Genomic DNA, 19176 nt, shown 5'->3' with positions numbered 1-19176 from the left:
TCCAGGATAAACCATGGAAAGGTCTGTGAGGCCTGGTTGTCAATAGGGAGCTGCAGTTTTGGTGCGTTTCACAAGACAGCTAGAGAATGGATGTAAGTGGATATGGCCTTTCTTTATCTCTTCCTGGTGCTACCTCGCTAAATGGGAACGGCAATCAAGTATGAAAGGGTAAGAAAGACGTGTGGAAATAAAAACTGAGAGGGCAGAAAAGGGAGTGTTGAAATGGTTTGGACATATGGAGAGAATAAGTGAGGAAAGGTTGACAAAGAAGATATTTGTGTCAGAGGTGGAGGGAGAAGCGGAAGACCAACTGGAGGTGGAAGGGTGGAGTGAAAAAGATTTTGAGTGAGTCAGGCCTGAACATACAGGAGGGTGAGAGGCATGCAAGGAATAGAGTGAATTGGAACAATATGGTATACCGGGGTTGATGCACTGTCAATGGGGTGAAACAGGGCATGTGAAACGTCTGGGGTAAACTATGGCAAGTTCAGTGTTTTCGACACATTACACATGGCAGCTAGAGACTGAATGTGAACGAATGTGGCCCTTTTTTTTTTTTGTTTGTTTGTTTGTTTTCCTGGCACTACCTCACTGAAGCAGGGGGTAGCGATGCCGTTTCCTGTGGGGCAGGGTAGCACCGGAAATGGATGAGGGCAAGCAAGTCTGAATAAGTACATGTGGATATATGTATATGTCTGTATATGTGTATTTGTTGATATGTATATGTACTTGTATGCGTGTTTATATATCTATATGGGTATATGAGCAGATGGGCCATTCTTCATCTGTTTCCTGATGGTACCTCGCTGATGCAGGAAACGGTGCATGTGTAATGCACCAAAACCACAGCTCCCTATCCACATCCAGGCCCCATCTATTCTCGATGCTACCTTGTGAACACAGGAAATGGCAAACATGTATGAAAAAGAAAATTACCTAATAGAAAGCGGTGTGAGTGGGAGGAGAGTATGTGGTCAGGTGCATCTGGGGGAATCCTTTATAACCTTGAGAGAAGAGGGAAAGAAAGGAGGTCCATTTTGTGTTCTACCTGGATTTTGTATCACAATCACAAGCACAGTATTGGTGTTACACTATGGTAGCTGCTCTGCACTGGAATGATTTCAAAATAAAAAAAAAGATTCATTAATGCTGTTTGAACACATTATACCCTACACTGTATGCTTTCTTTAATGTACACTGAGGAAAGTAGAGTTACCAATGTGAGGCGAGACCCTACAGCATTTGTCAAACTCCTTCATCTGTTGTGTCATCCTGTCAAACACAAAAATATAAACATGGATTTTTTTTATGGGTGTACATGGGGGGGGGAAAAACCACATTCACTTTCAAATGTTGGATATACTCATCCCTTGAACTTAATATCTGAGTAGTTTTGTTTCAGGATGGTTACTATAAGCTAATCAGAAAAGGGCTTAAATTAAATCTTATTAATACACTTGTATATATAAAAGTCCAAACTTTATAAGAAAATTCAAACAAGAAATACACACTGACTGAAAATGACAGCAGCTGTCATGTTCTACAGGTATTCCCACTTAGCACAATATAGAATTATTGAAACTCCTAATGCATAAACTTTTTGAATAAACTAAGACAAGTGAAATTAACAGGGATGAGCATTTACAAGATTACTTACCATGGAAATATAATTTCCTTTAAAGCAATGTACTTAACATATGCGTAAAACCTGTTGTTTGAGGTATATCAGAAATGAGCAATAATGTACTTAAATAATACAAATGATGCAATTATGACAAACTTCCAATAAATCTTGCGAAGAACATGGAAGTCATATCAAAGAAAATATTTTCCTCTATTAATACTATTAAAACATAAAACAGGCTCCAAAAATAATAAGAAAGTCAAAATTACGAGCAATATGATTATTCCATGGTTTATGAACACTAACTATAAGATTTAAGTACTATTCCTACTTGTATGTCTTAAACTTTTAACTCTTGCATAATATGCTGAAATATATCTCTGGGCCTGGGTAATAACAACCAAAACCATGAATTTATGACAATTACTCGAGGAAAATTTTGTACATGTTTCATGTGGATACAGAGCCAATGAAAGGGACAAGAGCTGGTGTGTTCTTGATGTATGCCTGGTACTGAGGAGAAGATCCCCACTTCTTAATGCCATATGTCTCCAGCATTGGGATCCCAGAAATTTTTGTGATCAGCAGGTAGTCCATAAGGGGGCACAAAACTGGGAAAAAAGTTTTCTAATATGCAATTCACATTGAAAGAACAATTGATATAAATGATTCTAACAAGTCGATTGTTATTCAATATATTCATCTTGTTTAGGAAATGTTATAAAATCATATATAGTAAGGGTAAATATTATATTACATGAGTACAAATAGATCACATAACCATTATGATCCATTATACATACTCGCACTAAGAAATGGACAAAATTAATATATTAACGTACATTACACATCCAAACTCAATCTAACAAAATGACCCGGACCGGATAACCTTTCTTGTCTCAAAGATTGCTACCATGCAAAAAGTAAGGGACACCAACAACAATCCCAACTTTGGGATTATTTTGGAGCATGATTAACTGCTTGAGGATGGATACAAGTAAGGCCTTTTCTTAATCTGTTCCTGGCTCTACCTCCCTATCATTAGATAAAGCAAGTAAGTATGAAAGAAAAGAGAATGAGAATACAATCGCCCTATCTTAGTTAAGGACATTAAGCATCCACATTTCTTTTTCATCTTAGGATAGGCTATGCTATTCTTGCAGTAGGCTTCTTGACTTCTGCATATGTACATGTGTTATTGTATTACAGTCTTCCAAAGATTCAGTAACCTTCTTTATGTTCCCCACTCTTTTCTAACACTTCATTCCCAAGTCTTTGGTCTTCACTGAATACACTCCCCACATTAATGAAGCCCCTAACCCTTTACAACAACTCATTCAACCATGTAGCACACTCCAAATCTCCTGCCATATATATGCATTCAGAATTTCTTGGGAATCACATTCAGCTTCCTCTTCATATACACTCAACTCAATTCTTGTTATACTCTGCAGTTCTTGTACACTTTCTCACATTACCACATTATCATCTGCTTGCAAGCTGACTGCTTGTATGCCCCTACAACTAGCTAGATCACGCAATACTCAGGAAGCTACTGCATCACATGATTACTGTGTGGCCATGGGCAACCCAAGAGTGGGTTGTTTTAATAATTTTCTTTCCCTACACTTCAAAGCTTTGGAACTCTCTACCCTCTTATGTCTTTCCCAATAACTATGACCTGGCACATTTTAAAAGAGGTTTTTTTCACTCCCTCCAAAATCTGTAACTCTTTCCCTTGTCTCTTCTTTTTCCCTTCAACAATCCTCTCTAAATTTCAATTAAGGCACAGCCTTGATCTGATCTTTAGTCTGAGACTGGAGCGCCAGGAAAAGACAAAAAGGCCACATTCGTTTACATTCTGTCTCTAGTTGTCATGTGTAATGCACTGAAACCACAGATCCCTATCCACCTCCAGGTCCCACAAACCTCTAAATGGTCTACCCCAGAAGTTTCACATGCTCTGATTCATTCCATTGACAACACGTCAACCATGGTATACCACATCATTCCAATTCACTCTATTCCTTGCATACCCCTCATCTTCCTGTATGTTCAGGCCCTAATCACTCAAAATCCTTTTCACTCCATCCTTCCACATCCAATTTGGTCTCCCACTTCTTGTTCCCTCCACCTCTGACACATATACCCTCTTTGTCAACCTTTCCTCATTCATTCTGTCTATATGTCCAAACTATTTTAATACACCCTCTTCTGCTCTCTTAACCGCAGTCTTTTTTTTTACCACACATCTCTCTTACCCTTTCATTACTTACTCGGTCAAACCACCTCACACCACATATTTTCATATATGAGTGGATGGGCCATTCTTTGTCTGTTTCCTAATGCTACCTCACTGATGCAGGAAACTATGATCAAGTATAAAAAATAATATAATAACAATAATAGTAATAGTAATAATAATAATAATAATTTATTAACTTAATCTCCGTCTCCTGCATAAACGAGATAGCCCAAGGAAACAGACGAAAGAGTGGCCCAACCCACCCACATAAACGCCCACACACGCACATATACATACCTAAACATTTCAATGTATACATTCATATACATACACGGACATATGCATATATACACATGTACATATTCATACTTGCTGCCTTCATCTATTCCCGTTGCCACCCCACCACATGAAATAGTATACAAGTGGAAGGGCCATTCTTTGTCTGTTTCCTGGCGCTACCTCACTGACACTGGAAATGATGATCAAGTATAATAAAGCTCGGAAAGGACACTTGTGTGAGGAAGTACCAGGAGAGGCTGAGTGTAGAATGGCAAAAGGTGAGAGCAAATTTATGTGAGGGAGTGGGTGAGGAATGGGATGTATTTAGAGAAGCAGTGATGGAATGTGCAAAAGATGCATGTGGCATGAGAAAGGTCGGAGTTGGGCAGATTAGGAAGGGTAGTGAGTGGTGGGATGATGGAGTAAAGTTATTAATGAGATAAAAGAGAGGTGTTTGGATAATACTTACAAGGAAGGAGTGCAATTAACTAGATGTATAAGAGTAAATGGCAGAAGGTCAAGAAGAAAAGACAAGGACTGAAAAAGAAGGCAAATGAGAGTTGGGGTGAGAGAATATCATTAAACTTCACGGACAATAAAAAGATGTTTTGGAAGGAGGTAAATAATGTGCGAGACAAGAAAACAAATGGGAACATCGGTGAAGGGGACAAGGGGGGAAGCGATATCAGGTAGTTATGAAGTGAGAAGGAGATGAAGTATTTTGAAGGTTTGTTGAATGTGTCTGATGATAGAGTGGTAGATGTAGGGTGTTCTGGTAGGGGTGGTGAGCGAAGTGAGGTGGTCAGGGAGAATGGTTTGGTTAAGAGAGGAGGTGGTGAAAGCCTTGCGGAAGATGAAATCCGGCAGGTTTCGATGGTGTTGCAGTTGAATTTATTAAGAAAGGGGATCACTGTGTTGTTGATTGGTTGGTAAGGATATTCAATGTATGCATGGATTATGGTGAAGTGCCTAAGGATTGGTGAAATGCATGTATAAAGAGAGAGAGAAGAAGAAGAAGAAGAAGAATGTGTGTAACGAGAGAACATTATCTCTGAAAGCAAAAATAGGTATGTTTGAGGGAATAGTAGTTCCAACAATATTATATGGTGGTGAGGCATGGGCTATAGATTGGGTTGTACAGAGGAGGGTCGATGTATTAGAAATGAAATGTTTGAGGACAATGTATGGTGTGAGGTGGTGTGATCAACTAAGTAATGAAAGGGTAAGAGAGATGTGTGGTGATAAAAAGAGTGTGGTTGAGAAAGCAGAAGAGGGTGTGTTGAAATGGTTTGGACAAATGGAGAGAATGAGAGGAAAGGCTTACAAAGAGGATATATGTGCCAAGAGGTGGAGGGGATAAGGAGAAGCAAGAGACCAAATTGGAGGTGAAGGATGGAGTGAAAGAGATTTTGAGCGATCGGGGCCTGAACATAGGAGGGTGCTGTTTCCTGTCAGGTGGGGTGGCATCAGGGACTGATTGAAGGCAAGCATGTATGAATATGTACATGTGTATATATGTATATGTTTGTATATGTGTATATATTGATATGTATATGTACGTGTATGGCGTTTATGTAGATACATGTGTATATGAGTGGATGGGCCATTCTTCATCTGTTTCCTGGCACTACCTCACTGATGCGGGAAATGGTGATCAAGTATTAAAAAAAAATATGTAAAATAAAATAATAATAAAAGTATTTCTCATTGAACCTCTTATCATATAACCTGCCTGCCTCTTACATTTACCAAACTCTCCAACAATACATCAATTATTCTCTGTTACCTTTACCTCCATTCCCATTTCCATGCACACCTTCTCTCAGTTCATTCATAAACATCCTTAACTTATGTTCAGTTTGTTACACTATACAAGGGTTTCCACACTATTGTAAGTGCTCTTTTAATTTTCACTTTGCATTTTTGGTTGATTCAGTGTAAGCATTTGGGTTGGCGATCCCAGCTCTTAAAAATCAATCTCTGCAAAGGGTGTATTTAGTGAACTTTTGGTCACCTTAAGTACACATACTTTGCATTCAGGTCCATTCTTTATGTCCATCCCAACTTCTGACTCTACCATCATACCAACTCTCTTCCCCAGCACCTCTCCAGTAACTTCATTCATGACTAGTGCCTTCCACCTTTGATATTTCCATTTACCCTACTTCTAAAACTAATAACAATATATCAACTTCTCCAGTGCTTGTAATGCCCAACAACTTTTCAAAATAGTCCTCGTATCTCCATATATCCTGTGGCTTTTATAACTACAAATTACACCAATAATCTCCCCTTCTAAAATGAAACTAGTATTGCAATATGAATCTCAATTCAAATTATAATGACTCTAATGACTGGATGGTCTACTGCAGCCACAAACAAGCTATTTGTGACACCACTAAAGAAACTGTCTTTGTAGGTTTACATGCTACTATGATGCTTTTATGCTCATTACCAAATGAAGTTCATATAACGACCAATGACATTCACCAAGGTATTTCTAGATGCTTATTTTTCCTTGAGTGATGTACTCAACACTACAGTTGCAGGTTAGCTGCATGAGTTAAACAAGCTAAAAAGCAATCTTAGTGAAGTTACACAGCTCTAATTGAATGGGAGATTTAAACTGCTTACTTGTGAGATATTCCCAGCCAGAGAATGTTGATGATGCACTGATGTAAAGTCCAAACCAAAGGAGGACCTCCCCAAAATAGTTCGGATGACGTGACAATGACCACAAGCCAGAATTGATGAATTTATCCTGTAAATAAGTCAAAATTTTCTAATTCTCATTACAAACAACTAAAAATGATGTCTCTTGTATACAGGCTATCCTGTACAGACATGTCCAAAGAGATGAATCACCATATAGCTATTTATATTGTTTACAGACTAGTAAGAACCTGTGTCCGAACTTTTGTAATCCCCATCTTTTTCATTTGAAGCTTTGGTACCACAGTTGTCTATCTTCAACTTAACAATCTCTCCAACCCTGTATTCCATTTCTCATGACCCATGGAAAGTACTCATTTTTCTGTTGTTAATCCAATCTTTCAAACTTGCCTATGGCATATTACAGTATTAACCTTTAACCTTCTACCAAGAGGGCAGAATTTGGCAATTCTAATTCTGACAGCCTAGCCACAGCAATTTTAAGGATTCCGTCACACAGTAACTGGCAGTTCTAATTCTGACAGCCTGACAGCAGACAAGGAATTTGTCACAGAATTGGGCAATTTGAATAAGTAATGAGTTTTCCTTGGGTCCATCAGACTGAAGCCTCTCAGAGTTTGTTTGTTCTATGGAATTCCCATGTGTGTACAACCACAGGGGCTCACTTTCTTCAATTCTTGTGCAAGCGTTCCCAAGGGCAGGTGCATAACACTATGCTCTTATTACTTCTTTGTGTTTTATGATGTCTGGGTCCTACAGACCCATGGATAGTGACTGGGGGATAAATAACCTATAAATAAAATGTCCTATAAATAATAAATGGCTTTCAGATAAATAACCTATAAATAAAATGTCCTATAAATAATAAATGGCTTTCATCTCACAGCAGGAAACCAAGGGTATGGAGAGTGGATACCCCAAATATCAGTCCTTATAATGAATAGTTTTTGTATACATTTTTTCAGTAAACTACAATCAGATCTATTCTTTTTTATTTTTCCCTACATAGGTCCACTGGACCCATGGGTATTGGATCATTGCTAACACATGAGAATAGCATTCTAGGGTTAACCCTATAAATATGAGTATAAAGAAATGAATGTTTCCTCTGAGGAGCACGTAACTATTTTAAACACAGGTAAACAATGGCATCTATTCTAGACAGTGAACAGTAACACTGGTATCCCTGCATGGTGAATGCGACTTAAAGCATGTCAGCATCCTCCATCCAGAGCCTTTGTTTAAATATTTCAAAACGATTGGTTCTATCACAGCGGTCTATTAAATGACCCTGAACTACATAACTCCATTTTCTTCACATTACAGCTTGCTGTATGGTTCTATCAGTGTTCATTTGTGGCATCTGGTTACAACTTCAGCAACAACTGGGTACACCCCCACCAGGACTCGCCTACAATGTAAAGCTATACTTACATCAGTTCTCACTTACAGTAAGAGGTTGGATCAACCATTCCACCAATGCTCCTACAGCAAAAAGCTTGCTTAACTCCCTGGTGCCCATCCTACGTAACAGGCATAATCAACCATCCAACACTCATCGACAGCACTCTTTGTCTAGCTCAGCAGTATTCAGCTATGTCTCAAGCAAAGATTAACTACAATGTTTGGTTACACCCAAATTACAGTGACTAATGTGGTCAGTTCAGGACTGCAGGCTATAACCTACAGAATGACACAGATGAGCCAACTAAATGCAACAAGACTTGTCTACAATGACCCATCTCTAAGCTACAACCACCTGTCCCTGCAGCCATGGCAGGAGAATGTAGCAGCATGAAGTAACAGATAAGGTTTACGGGTGATTCCAGCATTAATTTTTCAAGAGGTTTTCTCATTCAGCCCTTTATGACACATCAATTACACTTTTGTACATAATAAGCATGACTGTGACATTTTTGATGTGTTTGCAAATCATGCCAAAGCTCCAGTTCAAATTTCAGAGAATGGTATCCTGACATCTTTCAACAAGAAAATCCTGTTATCACCTTTTTCATGAAAAGTCGTGTCCAGAAAATTTCACCTGCTTCCTGAATGTGGAAGTTCACAAGCTGGCCACCAGATGCATCAGTGTTTGTTTCAATCCATTTGAAATGAATCAACTAGTATACAGGTCATCTCCAGCCTTGCCAATGATTCTACCAAGCTGCTTTCTTCCTCCCTCCTTTTCATACAAATCTCTCTCCCTGCCACAACACTTCATCTTCCCCAAACACATCACTATTACTTCTGCTACACTACTGTCCCCTTCCCCTTAACCAAACACACAATGCTATTGCTCACACTACTCTGTTGCCTCCTTCCTTCCTCTTCACATACATTGCTACCATTCCTTCCAATGTCACCTCTCTCCCCACTCCCTAGACACATCACTACAGCTAACACCACACTGTCACCTCCCTCCCTTCTCCTCCCACACACACGACTCCTGTTCTCCAATACACTGTCACATCCCTCCTTCTTTCCCATAAGCATTACTGCCACTCTAGGTACACTGTCACTACAAGAGGTACTGCTGCATATTTTTTACACGAGTACTTGTCGCTAAAGCATCAAGTTATCTTCTTTTAGTAAAATTTTGACAATTTTATTTTCAACACAGTTGAACTATGCCTCAGAACTATTCTACTATCTGGACTATTATATTACATGAACATACTATGCCTCAGAACCATTCTACTATCTGGACTATTATATTACATGAACATCTCCAGGTCCCAAATAAAACAGAGATTATGTTGTTGACCGTATGTGGGTGATGGGCATGTAAGGGACTTAATGAAAAACTTGTATCAATGGACTTTCCAGACAAGAGTTTCAGTTACTGGATATTATATCTGTTGAAGTACTAGATTCTACATGACAAAAAGCTAACACAAAAATGTAATAATAATAAACTCATTAAGACAGCTACTCTGTTGCTCTACTTCATATATTCTTTGAAATACAAGCATTTACCTTATTTGCTGGGTTATTTCTGAAGGCTGTTTTCTGGTAGTCAGCCACAACTTCAACCAGGAATCCCATGGTCCATATGCCCCAACCTACATAGTCTCGGGTGCCAATGGGACGCTGACGGGGTGATAATACCACTAACAAGCTAGGCAATAAGGTCACCAAGACCCATATTCCTGCTCAAAGATCAAAATAAAATTTATGACATTTATCAGTTCATAAGTTTCTAAAGCTAACCTTGTTCAGATATTCAACTGCAAGTTTATTATGTCCTCTTATCAAAATCTGGACTCAACAAAATGAATAACCAATGTGATGTAAATATTAGACATTTATTCATTTTTCACAATAAAGGGAGGATTGAAAATCTCTTCATTAATAAAATGGACAGCTATTGAAATGGACAACATTGAAATGAAGTCAGACTATGATCATTATCTCAAAGGGAGAATTATAGGATGTATAGAGTGAGAGGAACCTAGGTGACACAGTATCTAATCTACCACTACAAAACCACATTAAGAAATTGATATGACCATTGCTGATTTCAAACAAGGACCAAAATCAGTATTCACATTTCTAACCATCATATACTAGCAAGTATCCTCTAATGATTCTTCATTAGTTGAACCAATTTAAGTCATAGCTACAACAATGTCATATATATATACACTATTTCTTATTCAGGATAAGAGATGATTTCTTTCTTCACTTAACCTTCATTCATTATACCTGTACATATGATCCCAACTTACCTTGAAGGGTCCAAAACACCCACAACAAAGACGGCTGCTGCAAAGCCTCTTTAAACCTACGGTCATGGCCTGATTTCATGACACGAGTGAACAGGAACATACCAAGTCTGAAAGAATAGGCTTTCTAAATCACAGGCAAATTCCAACTACTTTTGAAAATGATCTTACATGCTGTAAATACCAACAACCACAAACAAAACTCATTGGCTCATACAGAGCCTTCCTCATCCCTCAGAACACTTTTCAACGTTAAAATACATAATAACAAACCACAAAACTCACATAAAAGAAGTAGTTTTTATCATACATTATAAGAATACAGAAACAGTGTAAAATTCAAGGCTATCTTTGTATGAACACAAATTAAACATGAAAGCTAAAAGAGAAAACTGAGGTAATTTCAAAGGGAAAGTTGACAACAGAATCTTGGAAGAACAGTCACTAAATGTATGGTAAACCATCAAGTAAGAGTGCATTATTGATGGCGTCAAAAAAAATTACGATCTGGACAAAATACCTAGGTCAATCTTTTAAAAAAAAATCAACCAAAAATATAAGGAATAATTAAAGAAAAAAGGCATATACAAAAGGAAGTTGGAAAAGTCAATAAAGAATTCAGTAAAGACAGTAATACAGAAAGATGATGACCAAGTCATACATCAAATGAGAATGTGAGTGATGTACCACATCTTTTATTCCAGCCCTTCCCGTGTGGTACGCAGTACATGACCATCGCCCAGTGAACTTCCAGTACAAAAAAATCAAGGTCTCAATCTTAAAACCTGATCAGACACTTAAAATTATAAAACAATTTAAATAAAAGCATCTTATGGTACTGCCTGACCTTGACAACACTGTCTGACTAAAGCAGTTGGTAATTTTACAACTTTTCTAGTTTTGATGTTAGAAAATAAAAATCAGTGAATGGCATTAGTTATAGCAAGAAAAAAAAATCACTATAAAGGATAAAACATTATAAAAATCAGTAAGTGAAAGTAAAATAAACAATAAAACATGCACAACTGAAACTTAGATGACAGTGAAGCCTTACTCGCTCACTTTACTGTGCACTGTACTGAAACATCTACAAAATTTCTACACATTATTACAGTGAAAAGAGTGGATTAAAAATACTTTTGAGGTGACTTTTTTCATTGTTACAAGAAACTGTGGAGTTACATATATTTTTCAACAACTTGTTCAACAAATTTTGAGGGATGAAAAGGTTAACTTTGTGGGCCTTTAGGGCTATAATACCAGAACCCTCCATCTAGGGATTCCAGCAGCTCCAAAACTGTATAGGAACAGACTGAAGTGGGCTGGAGCAAAAACTGCTCCTTGAGAAACTCCATTCTAGAGTTTAAGTGTTTCAGAGGTAAAAACCATTGTGACTGACTGCTACTGGAAGAGGTGCAGCCTAGGAGCTACAAGATCTCCTGGAAATGGGTACAGGAGGAACAACTGAACCCTTTCAAGAATGGGGTCCTGGAGAAATTTTAAATAAATAAATATATATCTTCATATTTGTCTCCTGTATTCCCCATAGCATGGCAGCACCAGGAACAGACAAAGACTGGCCAAATTCCCTCATACCCATTACCTAGCTGTCATGAACAATGCATCAAAACCAGGGCCTCCTATCCATACCCATCACCAAACATCATTTGGCGGTTTTCCCTGACCACTTGATATACATTCATTCAACCTAATGACAGCACACCGTTTCCTGTATGCCACATCACTTTAATTTGATATATCCCATGCATATCTAGCATCCTCACACATTTTCAAGCTCCATTCACACAAAATTATTCATTTCATCATATTTGTTGCTGTCTCCCACATTAGAGAGGTTGCACAGGGAAACAGACGAAAGAATGGCCCAACCCACCCACAGACAAATGTATTTACATACACGTCCACACACGTACATATACATACCTATACATTTCAACGTATACATATACATACATACACAGACATATACATATATACACATGTACATAATTCATACTTGCTGCCTTTATTCATTCCCTTCGCCACCCCACCACACATGAAATGACAACTCCCTCCCCCTGCACATGCGCGAGGTAGCGCTAAGAAAAGACCACAAAGGCCACATTTGTTCACACTTAGTCTCTAGCTGTCATGTAAATGCACCGAAACCACAGCTCCCTTTCCACATCCAGGTCCCACAAAACTTTCCATGGTTTACCCCAGACGCTTCACGTGCCCTGGTTCAATCCATTGACAGCACATCGACCCCGGTATACCACATCGTTCCAATTCACTCTATTCCTTGCACGCCTTTCACCCAACTGCATGTTCAGGCCCCGATTGCTCAAAATCTTTTTCACTACATCCTTCCACCTCCAATTTGATCTCCCATTTCTCCTCGTTCCCTCCACCTCTTGACATATATATCGTCTTTGTCAATCTTTCCTCACTAATTCTCTCCATGTGACCAAACCATTTCAAAACACCCTCCTCTGCTCTCTCAACCACACTCTTTTTATTATCATACATCTCTCTTACACTTTCATTACTTACTCGACCAAACCATCTCACACCACATATTGTCCTCAAACATCTCATTTCCAACACATCCACCCTCCTCCACACAACCCTATCTATAGCCCATGCCTCACAACCATATAATATTGTTGGAACCACTATCCCTTCAAACAAAACCATTTTGCTTTCCGAGATAAAGTTCTCGCCTTCCACACATTTTTCAATGCTCCCAGAACTTTCATCCCCCTCCCCCACCCTAGAACTCACTTCCAATTCCATGGTTCCATCCGCTGCCAAATCCACTCCCAGATATCTAAAGCACTTCACTTCCTCCAGTTTTTCTCCACTCAAACTTACCTCCCAATTGACTTGTCCCTCAACCCTACTGTACCTAATAACCTTGCTCTTATTCACATTTACCTGAGAGTTTTCTTCTTTCACACACTTTACCAAACTCAGTCACTAGCTTCAGCAGTTTCTCACCCGAATCAGCCAACAGCATCGTATCATCAGCGAACAACAACTGACTCACTTCCCAAGCCCTCTCATCCAAAACAGACTGCATACTTGCCTCAAAATATCTTTAAAAAAAAATGGAAAACTGCTCTCAAAGTTCTTTTGCATGCTCCTAAATTTGCCACCAGCTGATAGAGTTTCTCTCTGGACTCTGCTGCCATAACCATGTCATCTGCATACAGCAACCGATTCACCTTCAGTGCCTCTCCACTCTCTGTATGCCTTAGAATTACCCCTCAGTCTAAAACCTTTCTCATTACCCTATCCACATACAGATTAAACAACCACAGTAACATCACATATCATTAACACAGACCCACTTTCAGTGAGAACTACACACCCTCCTTCCTTCCTACTCACACACATGCCTTACTCTCCCAGGGGAAACTCATCACTACATTTAGTAACTTTCCATTTAATCCATTGATCCACATACATTAAAATACATAGTAATCAAAAATTTAATTCACCTGAAAGCCCATATGGTAATACAGCCTGTCTGGATTGATTGACGAGGGTGCCCAGTGCCATTCCATTTGTAATTAAGGTATGCCAGCAAAATATATGTCGCAGAGCCTAAAAAAGAATAATTTCTCATAAATGTGAATACATAACTAGAGCTCACTGATGAATGAAATATATTTTATCTAATTTTAGAGACTGTACTAAATCATTCCTAATACAAACTATGACTACATGGTGTCTGAAAAATATTGTAAATGTGGAGAAATCTTATCTCAGAAAAACCTAAAAAAATAACTTTTCTCCTACTGCATTATTCTACTTCTATGATATTGAAGATTTACTCAACCAAACTGCAAATGCAATAATTCAAATCAATTTGAATTCAAAACTTGCCTGTTAAAACTCTGGGTCAACTGGTTACTGTATCTTTGGCATTCATGTGGAATTCATGCATCCAAGCATTTGTAAGAGCTATACAACAGTCCTTTATGCTTCCTACAAGCAACTAGTTTTTGAGCTGATGTCAAAAATTATCACCTAAAAGAAGATCAAAAGTCCTGTTATATTCACTACCTATCTATCTATATCTCTGATGCCTGTTCCCTTCTGGAACTTCCTCAAGGGGGAGGCCATGGTAAGTCTCCATAAGTAGTGAAATCCAGAGCTGCTTCTTAGACTTAAGTGCCTCACCCTCAAAAGGCTACCAGCAGAGGGCAAGTCTAGTGCAGTATTTGGTGAGGCTCCTACCTAATGTTCCTACTGATTACTTCTACTTATTGCTTCTGCCTAACATTCCTGTTAAATTTACACCTTAACAACTATTTTTCTAGGTACATAACTTATCCTTAACTTATAAAAGTGAAACAACACACGGTACTGTAATGAACCCTTTCATGACATCCAACACAAATGAAATTAATACCTATTTAATAACCTATTTGTACTTTAAGTAGAGGGAGTTTTATGTTTGTATGGCCCCATGAACACTCACCACTATCATACACCTCTTGAATTGATGTAAGCTGTCTGCATTCAACATGTCCTGTCATTATTTCAATCCCCAAACACTCTTGTACTATAAAAGTACTTTTTTACATCTGTATTTACAATTCTCCTCCAGTTGCTCTATCCATACAGCTCTCAAAGAGCTGTTCGATGTTCACTTCATCAGTCTCTTATAAACTTTAGTTGTGATCAGGTCATCTCTCACTCTTCTTCCTTCCAAGGTGGATAAAATCAAAACTTCCAGCCATTCCCTGTGGTTTTGTTATCTATATTCTGGTACCATCTTTCTTGCCTTTCTCTAGACCTTCTCTACGAGTTCTTTGCCCTTCTTTAGGTTCACTGACCAAACCTGAGAAGCATACTCTAGAATTGGCCCTATGTAGGATAAAATAGCTTACTAAATATTTCCTTATCCATATATTTGGAACCTATTCTGATATTTGCCTGCAGACGGTTTGTCTCCTTAACTACTCTCCTAAAAAGGAACTCTGACAACAGGTTAGGGATGATGTTTACTTCTAAGTCCCTCTCAAACACAGAATCCTAAAGCTTATTTCCTGCTACATAATAACCATGTTGAGGCCTTCTTTCGCTCTATCCCATTCTAATTACTTTACTTTTGCTCAGGTTGAATTTCATCAACCACGTTTCAGACCAACTTTCGAGTCTGATTAGGTCCCCCTGTATGCTGGTACAATCTTCCTCATTTTTCACTCCCCTCATGACCTTCGCATCAACATCTGGCACGTCATTAATAAAGAGCAAGCCATAACTGATCCCTGTGTCACTCAGTTGATCATCTCAACCCATTTTGAAAAGGCTCCTCTGACATGTGTCCATTGTTCCCTTCCACTGAAATAAACTTCAATCCATCGTAGGAATTTCCCCCTTATTCCTGCTTTGTGATCCAGCTTCTTTATCAGCCTCCTATGTGGTACAATGTCAAATGCCCTCTGGCAGTCTAAATACAGACAGTCCACCCAACTTTCCCTTTTGCCACGGACTGAGGTCACTCTTTCATGAAGCTCTAAGAGATTGAATACACATGACATTTTTCCCTGACAACTATGCTGTCTCTTACATAGGAAATTTCTCCCCCTGAGACTGTCATTCACTAGCTTTCTAATAATCTTTTCCAGAACCTTACACAAGACACCTGTTAATGATTAGTATTCTAATTTCCCCAGTCTCTGTTTGACTAACTGACTTGTCATACCATCAATAGTCTATAGAGGTCTTTTCACTCACAAGGAAGGTGCAGAAAAAATCATACTCTCTTCAATATCTGTACAAACACCATTATGAGTACAAAACCAATGACCTGAAGGTCATAAGTGTATGATGTTCCCATGGAAAATACATAGATTGTTGGATGACTCAACCTATTAGAAGAAACAAATAATGTGTAGCAGTTTAGAAAACTAACATGAGAAATATGAAGAACTAAGGAACTTAGTGGAAGATTTCATATAAAAAACCTGAACCTTTTCTGAAAAAATCTTATCAATTCAAATATATATATATATATATATATATATATATATATGACAGCTTGGGTATGGATATGAGCGGATGTTGCCTTTCTCCTTCTGTTTCCTTTCACTATCTCACTGAGGTATGTGGTGGTGATTAGGTGTGGTGGAACAGAGAATGTATGTTATCTTTTTTTCTTTTCCTTCATGTATTTTGTGCTGTTTCCTGTGGGGTGGAATGGTGTCGGGAGTGGATGAAAGTAAGCAAGTATGGATATGTACAAGTGTATATATGTATATGCATGTATGTATATATAAGTACATGTATGTGTATGAGTGTATATCTAAGTGTAAGGGAGTGGATGCGTCTTCCTTCATCTGCCTCCTAATGCTACCTCACTAATGTAGGAAACAGCTACCCTTCACACACATGGGGGGAGGGGGGTGCCTTCCATGTGTGGCGGGGTGGCGGCGGGAATGGATGAAGGCAGCATGTATGAATATGCACAAGTGCATATATGTGTATGTTGTGTATGTATATGTACACGTTGAAATGTATAGGTATGTATAAGTGCGTGTGTGGGAGTTTATGTATATACATGTGTATGTGGGTGGGTTGGGCCATTCTTTTGTCTGTTTCCTTGCACTAATGCGGGAGACAGCGACAAAGTATAATAAAAATAATAATATATATATGAATTATGTACATGTTTTATATGCATATGTCTGTGTGTGTATATATATGTATACATTGAGATGTATAGGTATGTAAATTTGCGTGTGTGGACGTGTATGTATATACCTGTGTATGTGGGTGGGTTGGGCCATTTCTTTCGTCTGTTTCCTCACGCTACTTTGCTAACATGGGAGACAGCAGAATGGATGAAGGCAAGTAAGTGTATATATGTATATGTTTTTGTATGAGTATGTATATGATATATATGTATATGTATATGTGTGTGCATAGGGGTTTATGTATATATAGGTGTATATGAGTGGATGGGCCATTCTTCATCAATTTCCATGCACTACCTTGCTGACATGGAAACAGCAATTATATATATATATATATATATATATATATATATATATATATATATATATATATATATAATATTTTGTCTGCTGTCTTGTAACATGAAAATGGTGTAACATCCGCATGGCATTTTGATAATTACCGACCAGCTGAACTGAAATATGGGCAAAGGATATGGACATTGTCCGAGATGCAATTAACTGCTTCCTGACACTACTCTGCTGTTTACTGCACCCGGAATTTTTTAATTCCTGTTCATATACAACACGCTATCAAATGCCAATGGCAGCCCATACCATATACAGGACATCAGTGGTTAATGTAGGTAGGGCAATTAAGAAATACAAAGAACCAATAAAAACCTCACTTGAGCATATCTCTTCCTTGGGACTGCATGACTGCTTGCTGTTCTCTGTTTATTGATATCCAGCGCCATGACGGCAATGCATTTTCCCAAGTGTGACTAGCATGCTTTCATTAGAATACTGCATTAAACATTTACATCAATCTTAACTGTTAGGGAGGTAGGCAAGGTTATTATATACTCTATTGATTTTTTAATAAGTGTATTGCTGACTTGCTCAGTAATAAACCTGAGTTTCCTTAATATACTACTAATACCTTATCCATTATCGCTCAACATGAAAGATAAGATAGCTCGGTCTTCCGCAGGTATTCATGTTAGCACAACAAAGTATATAAAGCACCTATAATTGAAGCTGCCATTTCCCAAAATTTGTTTCTAAGCAGAGCAAAAATAATTTCTCCACCCTAAATATAACGCGCCCAATTTGAGCCTGAGTGACCAACTACATTAGCATGATTGTTGCTGGCAAGTGGTGCACTTTTAACAATGTGACCAGCAAACTAGCCAACCTCAGAATCTAAATATTCCTCACTCAAAGCCTTAAAGGATATTGATAATCACCACAACCACACTGAATATAAAAGTAAAAAAAAAAAAAAACTATTAATCATCCACCTAATATTCCTAATCTTAGTTGACTGGTACATAATGGAAACTAAAAACAGAGAAACCGTTATTAATAACCTGCCAGATCATAAAACTTCTCAGTCTTCATGAGAGAGGCGACGGCCCATAGACCCCACTGCACCTGGAAATCCACCACCGCCAGTCTGGTTAGGGTACTGCTGCTCCAGAACCATTGCCAGGCAGCTTCCAACACGTAAGACATTGTGAAGAGGAGGTTAAATGGCTTACAACCACCAGCAGTGTGACTGAAGATCAGACGAGGTGTTATTGCTTGCCAAAGGTAAGAGCTCCCACTCAGCTGATAACAGGGTGAGCCCAAGTGTATCTCATATTTTGGAGTGTTTTATCTAATTGTAAACAAAACCTTTTACATAATTCACGTAGAAGAGTTTACTTGATTCATTTTGCGTTTACTCTTTGTCTTTGGTAATGTTTTATGTAAGAATTCTCCTCAGTTCAGGATGATGACCCATGAGTTCACACTATCAGTCAGCCATGTCTGTTTACCACAATCAGCGCCATATTCAAAGGCAGCGAAATTTTTATTCACTTTACAGACGGTAAAACAGGTTTAAAACTCTATCTGTCAAGACGTGAATATTAATGACACACATACGCAGTAAAC

General features: G+C 38.3%; 1 protein-coding gene across 2 annotated transcripts; it reads right to left on the bottom strand.

Moving 5' to 3' along the window:
- Positions 1-491: 491 nt before the first annotated feature.
- Positions 492-19160, bottom strand: LOC139751006 (uncharacterized). Of its 2 annotated transcripts, none has more exons than XM_071666069.1 (6): positions 18609-19160; positions 14050-14155; positions 10550-10656; positions 9798-9970; positions 6783-6909; positions 492-2235 (listed from the first exon to the last, which is right to left on the bottom strand). In XM_071666069.1, the coding sequence occupies exons 1-6, from the start codon at positions 18751-18753 to the stop codon at positions 2075-2077; spliced, it is 819 nt and encodes a 272-aa protein (XP_071522170.1). In that variant the 5' UTR covers positions 18754-19160; the 3' UTR covers positions 492-2074. The 2 variants fall into 2 exon arrangements, with proteins under 2 accessions (XP_071522170.1, XP_071522172.1); XM_071666071.1 differs by lacking the exon at positions 18609-19160 and adding an exon at positions 15036-15396.
- Between the last annotated feature and the right edge of the window lie 16 nt (positions 19161-19176).

The sequence above is a fragment of the Panulirus ornatus genome, chromosome 10, assembly GCF_036320965.1.
Source record: "Panulirus ornatus isolate Po-2019 chromosome 10, ASM3632096v1, whole genome shotgun sequence".
NCBI classification, from domain to species: domain Eukaryota; kingdom Metazoa; phylum Arthropoda; class Malacostraca; order Decapoda; family Palinuridae; genus Panulirus; species Panulirus ornatus.
This window is presented reverse-complemented; position numbering and strand designations above follow the sequence as displayed.